Consider the following 15,293-nt stretch of genomic DNA (forward strand, 5'->3'; position numbering starts at 1 on the left):
CCCACAACTTACCTTCTGTACACACCTTCCCCAGTTTACTTCCTGCCATTGACCCCATCATCGCTTTAATTTGCCACCCTGCATACACTTTCCCCAATTTTCTCCGGTACTCACCCCAATTTCCCCCACAGGGCCTCCTCATTCACACTTTTCCCAATTATCCCCCTGCATTCCTTTTGAGCTCCCACTCACACTCTCTTTCCCCCCCCTTCACTCTCTACCCCCACCCCACATACCCTCCCTCCCCTTCCTCATTTTCAATTGCAACGTTGCCTAATGGAGCCCAGCAGATTATTTCAGAGTGGGAACTTGAGCTCACAACCTCCTAAAGCAGAGGTATAGGATCTATCACTGAGCCATGACTGACACCACTGACTTCATCCTTTCTTAATACTAATGGGACCAAACTTTTATTCCAGCCCGATTTTCACCACACACACATAACACAAACTGCCTGGACCCCAGACCGGGAGAATCAATCCCAATCCATCAATGACAGCTATTGTGATTCCCAAAACATTGGCAATGTGCTTTAAGACTGTTCCGGAATGGTCACCTCACCTCAAGTTGTCACAAAGGTAAACAACACACCTCACCGAAAATATATAACTAGTCAGATCGGCCATACGTGGAGAGCAAGATGATTAAAGGACTTGATTGAATAGGTAGGGAGAACTTTCGTCTGGCTGGGGAGTCCAGAAAAAAGGGGCAGAGCCTTACAATTTAAGTCAGCTCTTTGAGGGGTGAGATTAGGAAGCACTTTCTCACACAAAGAGGAGTGGAAACATCTCCCCTTCCCCAGGAGAGTTGTCGAGGCTTTCAATGAGAAATGTCAAAACTGAGATGGGTAGATTTTTCTCATGTGAGGGTGTTAATTAACCAAGGCGGGCAAAATGGAGTTAAAATACAGATCAGCCATGATCTAACTGAATGCTGGAACAAGTTTGATAGGCTGAATGGCCTCCTACTGCTCCTGTGCAGCAAGGGGATCCCAATCTCTATGATTCTGCATAGATTCTTCAGTTACCTGCCTGAAAAATAATACACATATGCAGACACAGTACAGAAACCTATAAAGAAAGGGAGTGGGGAAATGAGGGGGTTAGAGGGCATCCAGTGTAAATCCTCCCATGGATAAGATGGTGTCCAATCAGTAGCTTCCTGTGCAGAGAGAACCAATCCATTAATCCCGTATGAGTTGGTTACCTGTAAGAGGAGCTGAGAGTTTGTCATCAGTCACAACTTGGTGGGTAATGTTAGAGTTAACAGCAGGGGTCAAGCCTGAGAGGTCAAAAGGCCGAAGGTCATTGGGCGCTTGTGTTTGGGAAGAGTTGGACACAGTAGAGTTCTTGGGACTGACGAGTGAATGTTTGAAGGCTGAGGGAGTCAGGTTCTCTGAGGCAGAGTTGGAAGTGGCCAGGTCCTCCGGCTCTGTTCCTAAGGTAGCAGGCAGCTCCGGCACTTCCTGCCTCACTTCCTCCTCCTCCTCCTCCTCCTCCTCTTCATCCTCCTCATCCTCCACCTCATCCTCCTCCTCCTCACTGCCTTTCCCCTGAGTTTTGGCTTGTGCACTTTGAAGGGTGGTCGAATCCATGTTCACGGTCACTGGCCCTTCATCTGACCCAGGCACTGAGAGAAGTTGATAGTAAAAAAGGAGATAAAAGGTCCTGTTAATATTCATTTATTAATCAACAGCGCCGAATTCATGAGACAGCCATTCTCCTCTTCAGAAGCTGTGTTTTTGACTGAAATGAAAATTGCAGCAGCACAGTGTAAAACGCCTGTTCAAAACCAATTCTGGCAAACACATCATTCACCAATGTACACTAAAGCTGTGCATTATTAACCTGGATATCATTGCCCAGTCCACAATAAACCTGTTAACGAGAAGTTTTGTTCTAGACTTTTCTGTTTGCAAGCGGCCAACCAGAGCTTTGATACTGGTGCCTCAGTGATGTGATACCCAGCTTATACCCAAGGTGATGTTGACTTAATTTCCCCTTGTCTTATCTGACCCTCAATTGAGCTCCCAGCCATACATCCACTCCACCGCTGGTGCTGCTGACTTTCACCTCCATATTATCACCTATCTTCACCCCTGTCTCGGCTCATCTACTGCTGAACCCTCATCCATACATGTGTTAACTCCGGACTTTGCTATTCCAATGCCCCCCAGACTGTGACCTCCCCACTTCCACTCTCCGTAAACTTGAATCTCTGCTGCCCGTGTCTTAGCTCACATTAAACCCCATTCCTCTATCACCCCAGCTGTGCTCACTGACCTACATTGGCTCCAGGTCAATCAAATTCTTGAATTTAAAATTCTCATTCTTGTTTTCAAATCCCTCAATGGTCTCACTCCTCTATCTCCGTAATCACCTCCAGCCCAAGAGCCCTCCCAGGAAACTGCGCTCCTCTAATTCTGGCTTCTTGAGCATCCCCGATTTTAATCATTCCACCATTGGTGGCTGTGACTTCAGTTGCCAAGGTCCCAAGTTCTGGAATTCTCTCCCTAACCACATCCACCCCTCTACCTCGATTTCCTCCTTTAAGATATGCCTTAAAACTACCTCTTGGAGCAAGCTTTTGGTCACCTGCCTAAGACTTTCCTTTGTGTGCATTGTGTCAATATCATGTGAAGAGCCCTGAGGACATATTACTCTGTTAAAGGTGGGTGTATATATAAATGCAAGTTGTTGTTGTATAGATGGTGAGGTACTCTTTCTTAAAAAAGACATGAGGTAGAAGGTGAAATATATTCCGATCCCACACAATCTCCATCTGAAGGTCCCTTTTCAAAAAGATATATTATAAAATTAAGGATAACATCATCCACGTCAGTGAGAGGTGGCCAACTATGATCTTTACCTAGGAAAGAACAGAAAGGGTCAAAGTTTGAGAGTCAGTACCTGCAACTTCTGTAATGTGAATAGGTTGGGAAGGATTGCTCCCAGAGGTGCCATAAAGGGAGACTTCATAGCTTTTGCCAATGGTTAGACCTGTGATGTTTGCTGTCCGTTGATCACCACCCAAGGCCACCTCTGAGAGGACAGTGTTCGTGGAGGGATCTCTGTAACTTAGAAGCAACGTGTCAAACAAGCCTTCTGTAATGTCCCAGGAGAGGACTACGTGCCTGGAGGTGGCATTCAATGTGAATGGGTTTGGAGATTCCTTGGAGCCTGTGGCTGAAGCTCTGGAAACTATAGGCTTCCTGGACCTCCCCAGAGGGGGTAGGTAGATTTTCGAAGTTAATCGGGATGAGCTGCTATTTTCTGTTTTATCCTTCCCTGTTGAAAGGAAATGGGAGGGATGGGATTAAAGTCAATTTTTCATTGGAAAAATAAGTTTTTATTCCCGTACAGTGTGTGTGACTACTGTGCCAGATCCCAAGGTCACCTTCAAATTAATGATAAATGCAACGTTTGATCATGAAGTCGCCATCCCCCACATCCCATTCTAATTTGCTGTCACTTTAAAACTCTCATTACAGCATATTGAAATAAAATAGTTTGTTATTTTCATGGAAACTGGAGGGATCCCATTGAAAAGCAAAATGGCTTACCAAAGTTATTCTAAGCTCCCTGACCTTAACTAGAATCATGGGACTGTGCAGCACAGAAGGAAGTCATTCAGCCCACTGTGCCTGTGCCAGCTCTTTGGAAGAGCTATCCCATTAGTCCCACTGCCCCACTCTTCCCTGCAATTTTTCCTTTTCAGGTGTTTACCCCATTCCCTTTTGAAAGTTATTGAATCTGCTTCCATCGCCCTTTCAGGCAGCACATTCCAGGTCACAATGACACACTGTATAAATACCCCTCAATATTAAATAAAGGAAACGATTTTCAAGGGGGTGCAGAAGCAGAGATATCAGAGGGTATGTATGCAAAAACCATTGAAGTTGGCAGGGCAGGCTGAGGGCATGGTTAATAAAGCTTATAACTTTATCTACAGGGGCATAGAGTACAGAATCAAGGAAGTTATGATAAACTTGTATAAAACACTGCTTCAGTCTCAACTAGAGTATTGCGTCCAATTCTGGGTGCCTTTCGAAAGGTTGTGAAGGCATTAGAGAGGGTGCAGAAAAGATCCACAAAAATGGTTCCAGGAATGAGTAACATCAGTTACGCAAATAGATTGTAAAAGTCGGGATTGTTCTCTTTGGAGAAGCAAAGGTTGAGGGGAGATTTGAGAGATATTTCAAAATCGCGAGGGGTCTGGACAGAGTAGCTCAGGAAAAACTCTTCCCATTGGTGAAGGGTTGAGAACCAAAGGGCATCTATTTAAAGTGAATTATTTATTCTTTCACAGGATGTGGGCATTGCTGGCTAGGCCAGCATTAGTTGCCCATCCCTAAAAGAAGATTGGCAAAAGAAGCAATGGTGATATGAGGAAAAGCTTTTTAATACAGCAAAATGTTTCGGATCTGGAATGATCGGCCTGAGAGTGTGGCGGAGGCAGATTCAATCTTGGCTTTCAAAAGAGAATTGGGTCATTACTTGAAGAGAAAAAAAATTGCAGGGCTAAGAGAAATGGCGGGGGAATGAGACTAGTTGAATTGCTCATACTGAGAACTGGCACGGACATGAAGGGCTGAATGGCCTCTTTCTGTTCTGTCATCAATTTATGATTTTGTAATTCTATACTGAACAAATAGTGTGTATCTCTGATTTAGTCAATTTTTAAACAATCAGGGATTAAAGCACAGTAACATTATGTGACAATGCTAGCTGACTGATTCAGGTGTTAAATACCTCCAAGAATCTCCTGCTTGGTTGGTTCAGGTGTCCCTGTGTGTAGAGGGGTCTCAGGTCCTTTGCTGGTTCGCTGGGCATTGAGAGAAGTTTCTTGGGCTCCGTTCGAAGAAGGCGAGCCAGCAGGTCCTTTCTTATGCTTCAATATAGGGGGAATCCCGGGGGACCCAGTTACCTTTCTTCCAGGGCCCACAAATCTCCCTGGTCCTACCAAGGTGGGTCCTTGTATCTTCCTAATGGGACCTTTTCCATTTTTGGACTCTTTAGCTATCTGTCCCCTCTCTGAACTGACTTTGACTCTGGCAGGTGGGGTGCCAAGAAACACCTTAGGGGAGCCAGTAGGGCTTTTGGCAAAGGCTGGGTAGCGCCGAATGATGGATCGCGCAGTCATGCCCACATCAGCGGAGATTTCAGCAGCCGCTATCTTTCTGGAGATAGCCCTCGAGATGTCCTGGATGAATTGGTTCTCGTTGGTAGCCACTGTGGGAGTTGAGTGACTGACAGCCAGTTTCCGCTGGGTGAGACCTTCAGTTAAAACAGAGCTAACAGTGAGTAGCTGTTACCTTGTGTCTGTGACAAGAGGTTAGAATGACACTTTCTCATTGACCATTTATGACATTTTTGGAGACTTTATACATTAAATCCCTCCTGAATTCTGCCCTGTTCACCTGCTGTGACGGAAAACCTTTCCCTTGTGTTAGTTACACTCAATTCTACTTTTGAATTCCCCAAAGAAAACAGACAAACCTGCTAAATTGCAACAGGACCTTTGGAGTGAGCAGAGGTTAACCAGTTGAACCTTGAACCATTGAACGTTGACCCACTGACCTTAGATCATCTTTAACTAAAACTTGACCCAGCGAGATAGATGGATTGATAGCAGTTTGTGTTAAGTGGAGAGGAGTTCCCCACAGTGGGCGGAATTTTCCACTCCCCACCCCCCCCACCCCCACCAACCTCCTGCAGCAGGTCGCCCCACCAACTGCAGCAGGGCCAGCAAACCCCTGAATTTCCCATTCCCATCAGTGGGACCGGAAGATCCCACCGGCGTGGAGGGATGGGAGGATTACGCCTGGTGTCTGTCTTAACTCAGCCATTGTTACTTTCTCTAAAAGCTCTGTTGTATAGCAGCAAATTTGTCCATTCTGCTTGTGGCATTTCTTGACATGGGACTGAGCCCTATCACATTCCACTCCTCATCTTCTTATTTTGGGCATTTACATCTAAAATAATAGCAAAAAATCTGCGGATGCTGGAAATCTGAAATAAAAATAGGAAACCCTGGAAAAACTCAACAGCTCTGCCAGCATCTGTGGAGAGATAACAAATCCATATGACTCTTCTTCAGTTGAGTGTTGCTGAGATAAGACATTTTGTCGAAGCTTTTCATCTTGCGCTCATCAGGACAATTGCAAGAAAACACCAATGTCGGGGGAAGCAACAACTTTATACTGTATGAGAAGAGAGTTCAGCTCTGAAGAAGAGTCATAAAGACTCAAAACGTTAACTCTGTTCCTCTCTTCAAAAATGCTGCCAGACCTGCTGAGTTTTTCCAGCATTTCCTATTTTTATTATAGGCATTAACCTGCTTATTTTGAAAAGGATAGCCCCTCCCTCCACTAAAATAGGAGCATTGCCTGTGCTCCGATAGTTACTTCTGAGCTTTAGCAAGTGAATCTATTTGAAGAACCGTGGCCCGTGTGTTGTCGGGGGTGAACCAAAACACCAAAAAACCACTCCCCACAACAATGTTATAAAGACTGCAGCTCTTTAAAAACTGCTGCTTTCCGACAGGGAGGTGGTGGAGGGGGACAATGTCCTGAGAAACCCACTTCAGTCCAACTTCATCTGACTCCCAGGACGTCAACTGTAGAAATGAAAATGAGAAAGAGAAGCAGAAGGTGGAAGGGTGGAGACTCTGCGGAAAAAAGGAAGGGGAATCCCACGAGCTGATGCTGTAGTGAAGAGAATGATTTACACTGGCTGAGCACCCCCTGAGTGCAATTGCTCATCGCTCAAAGCTGCTGAGGAATTCACTGAAGGAGAAAGGCAGGGAGATAAGTCAAGATGAAGAACCTGGAAAGACAAACAAATAATTAAATAGTCAATATTGTTTCGACGATTTGCAAAAAATTCACTGCCTAATGCTGAAATAGGCAGCAAGATACTAGGGCAAGGGGTGGGGTGGGAAGGAAGAGGAGGCAATGCATACTGCAGACTCAAGTAAAGCTCGTTAGATTAAGAATCTCACAGAGTACAGGTTATAAACTCTGCCCCTGTAAAGTTTTATATAATTTGTACTTTTTGCTGTTTAATTCAGTCAGTTATCATCAGCTTGTGGTTTGAACTCTTCATAATCCACTCTTTTCAGTGTAACGTATCCTCTGCATAACACTATCATCACTGTAAAACCCTCTCTACAAAACAACCTTCATTATAACATGATCTCTGTAACACTCTCTATAAATCAATCTTCACTGTAACACTCTGTGACACAATCTTCATTCTAACAAATTCTCTATAACACAAATTTCACGATAACACACTTTCTAGAACACCATCTTCACTGGAACACAAACTCTGTAACACAATCCTCACCATAACACTACCTTCACTACAACACACCCTTTGTAACACTACCTTCACTGCAAATACTCTCTCTATTGTCGATGGACAAGTAATTCAGAGACCCCCACCCAGGATAATGCTCTGGGGATCTGGGTTCAAATCCCGCCACGGCAGATGTGGAATTTGGATTCAATAAAAATCTGGAATTAAAAGTCTAATGATGACTGTGACACCATTGTCGATTGTTGTAAAAACAATCTGGTTCACTAATGTCCTTAAGGGAAGGAAATCTGTCATCCTTACCTGGTCTGGCCTACACATGTAACTATAGACCCAGAGCAATATGGTTGACTCTTAAATGTTCTCTGAAATGGCCTAGCAAGCCACTCAGTTGTAACAAACTGCTACAAAGACATAAAAAAGGAATGAAACCGGACGGACCACCTGGCATCGACCTAGATACTGGAAATGACAATGGCAATCTCAGCTTTGTCGACTCTGCAAAGTCCTCCTTATTAACATCTGGGGGCTAGTGCCAAAATTGGGAGAGCTGTCTCACAGACTAGTCAAGCAACAGCCTGACATAGTCATCCTCACAGAATCATACCTTATAGATAATGTCCCAGACACCACCATCACCATCCCTGGATATGTCCTATCCAACTGACAGGACAGACTCAGCAGAGGTGGCAGCAGTGGTATACAGTCAGGAGGGAGTTGCTCTGGGAGTCCTCAACATCAACTCCAGACCCCATGAAGTCTCATGGCATCAGGTCAAGCATGGGCAAGGAAACCTCCTGCTGATTACCACATAACGCCCTTCCTCAGCTGATGAATCAGTGCTCCTCCATGTTGAAAAGCACTTGGAGGAAGCACTGAGGGTGGCAAGGGCATAGAATGTTCTCTGGGTGGGGAACTTCAATGTCCATCACCAACAGTAGCTCAGCGGCACCACTACTGACCGAGCTGCCTGAGTCCTAAATGACATAACTACTAGACTGGGTCTGCAGCAGGTGGTGAGGGAACCAACAAGAGGGAAAAACATACTTGGCCTCATCCTCACCAACCTGCCTGCAGCAGATGCATCTGTCTTTGACAGTATCGGTAGGAGTGACCACCATACAGTCATTGTGGAGATGAAGTCCTGCCTTCACATTGAGGATAGCTTCCATCGTGCTGTGTGGCGCTACCACCGTGCTAACTGGGATAGGTTTCGAACAGGTCTAGCAACTCAAGACTGGATATCCATGAGGCATTGTGGGCCATCAGCAACAGCAGAATTGTACTCGAACACAATCTGTAACCTCATGGCCTGGCATATACCCCACTCTACCATTACCATCAAGCCAAGGGATCAACCCTGGTTCAATGAAGAGTGCAGGAGGGCATGCCAGGAGCAGCACCAGGCATACCTAAAATTGAGGTGTCAACCTTGTGAAGCTATAAAACAGAACTACCTGTGTGCAAAACAACATAAGCAGAAAGTGATAGGCAGAGCTAAGTGATCCCACAACCAACAGATCAGATCTAAGCTCTGCAGTCCTGCCACATCCAGTCGTAAATGGTGGTGGACAGTTAAACAACTCACTGGAGGAGGTGGCTCCACAAATATCCCCATCCTCAATGATGGTGGAGCCCAGCGCAGCAGTGCAAAAGATAAGGCTGAAACATCACAGATGCCAGTCTTCAGCCAATTCGATTCACACCTTGTGATATCAAGAAATGGCTGAAGGCATTGGATATTGCAAAGGCTATGGACCCTGACAACATTCTGCCAATAGTACTGAAGACTTGTGCTCCAGAACTTGCCACGCCCATGGACAAGCTGTTCCAGTACAGCTACAACACTGGCATCTACCCGGCTATGTGGAAAATTGCCCAGGTACGTCCTGTACACAAAAAGCAGGACAAATCCAACTCGGCCAATTACTGCCCCATCAGTCTTCTCTCAATCATCAGTAAAATAATGGAAGGGGGTCATCAACAATGCTATCAAGCAGTGCTTGCTTAGTAATAACCTGCTCACTGATGCTCAGTTTGGGTTCTGCCAGGGCCACACGGCTCCTGCCCTCATTACAGCCTTGGTTCAAAAATGGACAAAAAAGCTGAAGTCCTGAGATGAGGTAAGAGTGACTGCCCTTGACATCAAGGCAGCATTTGACCGAGTGTGGCATCAAGGAGCCCTAGCAAAACTGGAGTCAATGGGAATCAGGGGGAAAACTCTCCACTGGTTGGAGTCATACCCAGCCCAAGGAAGATGGTTGTGGTTGTTGGAGGTCGGTCATCTCAGTTCCAGGACATCACTGCAGGAGTTCCTCAGGGTAGTGTCCTCAGCCCAATCATCTTCAGCTGCTTCATCAATGACTTTCCTTCCATCATAAGGTCAGAAGTGGGAATGTTCACTATTGATTGCACAATGCTTCACACCATTCGCGACTCCTCAGATACTGAAGCAGTCCATGTCCAAATGCAGCAAGACCTGGACAATATCCAGGCTTGGGCTGACAAGTGGCAAATAACATTTGGACCACACAAGTTTCAGGCAATGATCATCTCCAGCAGGAGAGAATCTAACCATCACCCCATGATGTACAATGGCATTACCAACACTGAATCCCCCATTATCCTGGGGGTTACCATTGACCAGAAAATGAACTGGACTAGCCATATAAATACTGTGGCTACAAGACCAGGTCAGAGGCTAGGAATCCTGTGACGAGTAACTCGCCTCCTGATTCCCCAAAGCCAGTCCACATCTACAAGGTACAAGTCAGGAGTGTGATGGGATACTCCCCACTTGCCTGGATGAGTGCAGCTTCTACAACACTCAAGAAGCTGGACTCCATCCAGGACAAGGCAGTCCTCTTGACTGGCACCACATCACAAACATTCACTCCCTCCACCACCGATGCACATTAGCAGCAGTGTGCACCATCTACAATATGCACTGCAGGAATTCACCAAGGCTCCTTAGACCTTACAAACCCAATACCACTACCACCTAGGAGGACAAGGGCAGTAGATAGATGGGAATACCACCACCTGGAATTTCCCCTCCAAGTCACTCACCATCCTGACTTGGAAATATATCACCATTCCTTCACTGTCACTGGGTCAAAATCCAGGAACTCCCTTCCTAACAGCACTGTGGGTGTACCTACACCACATGGACTGCAGCAGTTCAAGAAAGCAGCTCAGCACCACCTTCTCAAGGGCATCCAGGGATGGGCAAAAAATGCTGGCCCAGCCAGCGAAGCCCACATCCTGCGTATGAATAAAAAAATTCACTAGATCACACTCTGTAACCCTATCTTCACTGCAACACTCTCTGTAATACAATCTTCACTGTAACACATACTCTGTAACACACTCTTCACAGTTACACACTCATGCAATCTTCATTGTAACACTCTCTGTAACAGAATCTTCACTAAAGCTGTCTATAGCGTAATCTTTATCTGTAACTGGTGGAGTGCCACAGGAATCAGTACTGGCGCCTCAATTATTTACAATATATATTGGTGACATAGCTGAGGGAAGTGAATGTACTTTCGCCAAATAGGTTGGAAGGCAAGTGGTGAGGATGACACAAGGAGTCTACAGAGGGATATAGACAGGTTAAGTGAGTGGGCAAACAAGTGGCATGGAATATAGTGTGGGAGCATGTGAGGTTATGCACTTTGGCAGGAAGAATAGAGCAGCTGAATATTATTTAAATGGAGAAAGACTGCAAAGGCTGCACAGAGGGATTTGGGAGTCCTCGTGCATGAATCCCAAGAAGCCAACATACAAGTTCAACAGGAAATAGGGAAGGCTAATGGAATGTTGGCCTTTATTTCAAAGGGAATGGAATATAAAAATAGGAAAGTTTTGCTAAAACTGTACAAGGCACTAGTTAGACCACACCTAGAATACTGTGAACAGTTTTGGTCCCCTTATCTAAGGAAAGATATACTGGCATTGGAGACAGTCCAGAGAAGGTTCACTAGGTTGATTCTGGGTATGGGGGGTATGGGGGGATTTTCTTATGAGCAGAGGTTGAGCAGGTTGGGCCTGTACTCATTGGAGTTTAGAATAATGAGAGGCAACCTTATTGAAACATTTAAGATTCATAGGGGGCTTGACAGGGTAGACACTGAGAGGTTGTTCCCCATGTGGAAGAGTCTAGGGCCAAAGGAAATAATCTCAGAGTAAGGGGTCGCCCATTTAAAACAGAGATGAGGAGGAATTTCTTCTCTCAGAGAGTAATGAATCTGTCGAATTCTTTATCGCAGAGGGCTTATATTCAGGGCTGAGATAGACAGATTTTTAATCAGTAAGGGGATCAAGGGGTATGAGGAAAAGGCAGGAAAGTGGAGTTGAGGGTCATCGGATCAGCCATGATCTTATTGAATGGCGGAGCTGACTCGATGGGCCGAACGGCCTACTTCTGCTCTTATATCTTATGGTCTTATGGTAGCATACTCTGTAATACAATCTTCACTGTAACACACTGTAGTACAATCTTCACCATAACACTCTCTTTGTAATGCCACCTTCACTGTAACACTCTCTCCGTAATACATTCTTCACTGTAACATATTCTTTGTAACACAATCTTCATTGTAACACTCTATAATACAATCTTTACTGTAATACACTTTCTATAACATAATCTTTACTGCAATGCACCCTGTAAGGCAATCTTCACTGTAACACACTATAATATAATCTTCACTGTAACACACTCTCTGTGATACAATATTCACTGTAACACACTCTCTGTGATACAATATTCACTGTAACACATCCTCTGTAACACAATCTTAAATGAACCACACACTGTAATGCAATCTTCACTGTAACACTCTCTCTGTAATACAATCTTCATCATAACACTCTATAATACAATTTTCACTGTAACACTTCTCTGTTATATAATCATACATATGAACATATGAATTAGGAGCAGGTGTAGGCCAATGGTCTCTCGAGCCTGCTCCTGCATTCAATAGATTTATGGCTGATTTGATTGTAACCTCAACACCACATTCCAACCTACCTCTGATAATCTTTCACCCCCTTGCTTAACAAGAATCTATCTAGCGCTGCCTTAAAAATACCAACGACTCACCTTCCACTGCCTTTTGAGGAAAAGATTTCCAAAGACTCAGGACCCTCTGAGAGAAAGAATTTCTCCTCATCTCTGACTTCAATGGGTGACCCTTTATCTTTAAACAGTGACCCAAGTTCTAAGTTCTCCCACCAGAGGAAACATCCTCTCCACATCCATCTTATCAAGTTGCATCAGGATCTTACACGTTTCAATCAAGTCGCCTCTTACTCTTCTAAACTACAACAGATACAAACTCCTGTCCAATCTTTTCTCATAAGAAAACCCGCCCATTCCAGGTATTAATCTAGTAAACCTTCTCTGAACTGCTTCCAATGCATTTATATTCTTCCTTGAATAAGGAGACCAACACTGTACACAGTACTCCAGATATGGATTCACCAATGTCCTGAATAACTGAAGCATAACTGCCTACTTTTGTATTCAATCCCCCTCGCAATAAATGATAACATTCTGTTAACTTTCCTAATTACTTGCTGTACATGTAAACTAAATTTTTGTGATTCATGCACTAGGACACCCAGATCCCTCTGTATCTCAGAGCTCTGCAGCCTCTCACCATTTAGATATTATGCTTCGTTTTTATTCTTCCTGCCAAAAGGGACAATTTCACATTTTCCCACTTCATTTGCCCACTCACTTAACCTATTTCTATTCCTTTGTAGTCTCCTTGTGTCCTCTTCACAATTTACTTTCCTACCTATCTTTGTATCATCAACAAAATTAACAACAATACCTTCGGTCCCTTCATCCAAGTCATTTATATAAATTGTAGAAAGCTAGAGTCCCAGCACTGATCCCTGTGGCACACTACTTGTTACATCTTGCCAACCAGAAAATGACCCATTTATGCTAACTCCCTGTTTCCTGTTAGCTGGCTAATCTTCTATCCATGCCAATATGTTACCACCGACGCCATGAGTGCAAAAGATAAGGCTGAAGCATTTGCTCCAATCTTCATCCAGAAGTCCCGAAGGGATGATTATTCTCAACGTCCTCCGGAGGTCCTCAACACCACAGATGCCAGTCTTCAGCCAATTTGATTCACTCCATGTTAAATCAAGAAATGGCTGAAGGCACTGGATACTGCAAAGTCTATGGGCCCAGACAATATTCTGGCAATAGAACTGAAGACTGATGCTCCAGAACTGAATCCCCCACTATCAACATCCTGGGGGTTACCATTGACCAGAAAATGAACTGGGCTAGCCATATAAATACTGTGGCTATAAGAGCAAGTCAGAGGCTAGAAATCCATGACGATTAATTCATCTCCTGCCTCCCCAAAGCCTGTCCATCATCTAAAGGCACAAGTCAGGAGTGTGATGGAATACTCCCCACTTCCCTGGATGAGTGCAGCTCCCAAGCATTCAAGAAGCTTGACACCATCTAGGCCAAATCAGCCCGCTTGATTGGCACCACATCCACAAATATTCACTCTCTCCACCACTGATGCACAGTAGCAGCAGTGTGTACCATCTACAAGGTGCAGGAATTCACTAAGTCTCCTTAGACAACACCTTCCAAACCCACAACCACTGCCATCTAGAAGGACAAGGGAAGCAGATAAATGGGAACACCACCACCTGGAAGTTCCCCTCCAAGTCACTCACGATCCTGACTTGGAAACATATCGCCGTTCCTTCACTGTCGCTGGGTCAAAATCCCTTCCTAATGGCACTGTGGATGTACCTACACCACATGGACTGCAGCAGTTCAAGAAGGCAGCTCACTACCACCCTTTCAAGGGCAACTAAGAATGGGCAATAAATGCTGGCCCAGCCAGCGAAGCCCACATCCCGTGAATGAACAAAAAAAAGCTTTTAATTTCTGCCAAAACCTTTGATGTGGCACCTTATGAAATGCCTTCTGGAAACCTAAGTACAGTACATCCACCAGTTCCCCTTTATCCACAGCACATGTTACTTCCTCAAAGAATTCCAATAAATTGGTTAAACATGATTTGCTTTTCATAATATCATGTTGACCCTGCCTGATTAGCTTGAATTTATTTAATGCCCTGCTATAAGGTCTTTAATAATAGCTTCTAAAATTTTCCCTAAGACAAATGTTAAGCTAACTGGCTATAGTTGCCTGCTTTTTATCTCCTCCTGCTTTGAATAAGAGAGTTACATTCGCTATTTTCCAATCTAATGGAACCTTCCCCAAATCTAGGGAATCTTGGAAAATTAAAACCAATGCATCAACTATCTCACTAGCCACTTCTTTTATGACCCTAGGATGAAGTCTCTCAAGACCTGGGGATTTGTCAGCCCGCAACTCCAACAATTTGCTAAGTACCAACTCCCTGGTGACTGTAATTTTCCTGAGTTGTTCCCTCCCTCCTATTTCCTGATTTACAGCTATTTCTGGGATGTTACTTGCATCCTCTATAGTGAGGACTGATGCAAAACCCTGTTCAATTCATCTACCACTTCCTTATTTTCCATTATTAATTCCGTAACCCACTTTCTTTAGGACCAATGCTCACTTTGTTAACTCTTTTTTAAATATCTATAGAAACTCTTACTATCTGTTTTTATATTCTTAGCTAGCTTTCTCTCATTCTCTAATTTTTCTTTCCTTATTAATCTTTTAGTCATTCTTTGCTGTTTTCCTATTCTGTCCAACCTCCTGACCTGCCATCCGTCCTTATACAATTATATACTTTTTCCTTTAAGTTTGATACTATCTTTAGCTTTTTTAGTTAACCACGGATGGTGGGTCCTTTCCTTGGAATTTTTCTTTACTCACTGCAACACTCTCTCTGTAACACAACCTTCACTGCAACACACTCTCTATAATGCAATCTTCACTGTAACACTCTGTAATACAATCTTCATTGCAACACTCTCTTTGTA

General features: G+C 44.3%; 1 protein-coding gene across 14 annotated transcripts in view; it reads right to left on the minus strand.

Moving 5' to 3' along the window:
* LOC121291414 (tenascin-like) overlaps positions 1-15,293 on the minus strand; it is a 224,925-nt gene that overhangs the window by 134,489 nt on the left and 75,143 nt on the right. For 12 of the 14 annotated variants that reach the window (XM_041212557.1, XM_041212552.1, XM_041212547.1 and 9 more), the window contains 3 exons: positions 4,752-5,276; positions 2,910-3,287; positions 1,207-1,629 (listed from right to left, as the gene is read on the minus strand). The exons of 1 other annotated variant lie outside the window; for it this stretch is intronic. In XM_041212557.1, the coding sequence (XP_041068491.1) occupies positions 1,207-1,629; positions 2,910-3,287; positions 4,752-5,276 (1,326 nt within the window). The remainder of the gene's footprint in view (positions 1-1,206; positions 1,630-2,909; positions 3,288-4,751; positions 5,277-15,293) is intronic. One more of the 14 variants, XM_041212554.1, reaches the window with a different exon arrangement.

Source organism: Carcharodon carcharias, chromosome 19 (genome assembly GCF_017639515.1).
Source record: "Carcharodon carcharias isolate sCarCar2 chromosome 19, sCarCar2.pri, whole genome shotgun sequence".
NCBI classification, from domain to species: Eukaryota; Metazoa; Chordata; class Chondrichthyes; order Lamniformes; family Lamnidae; genus Carcharodon; species Carcharodon carcharias.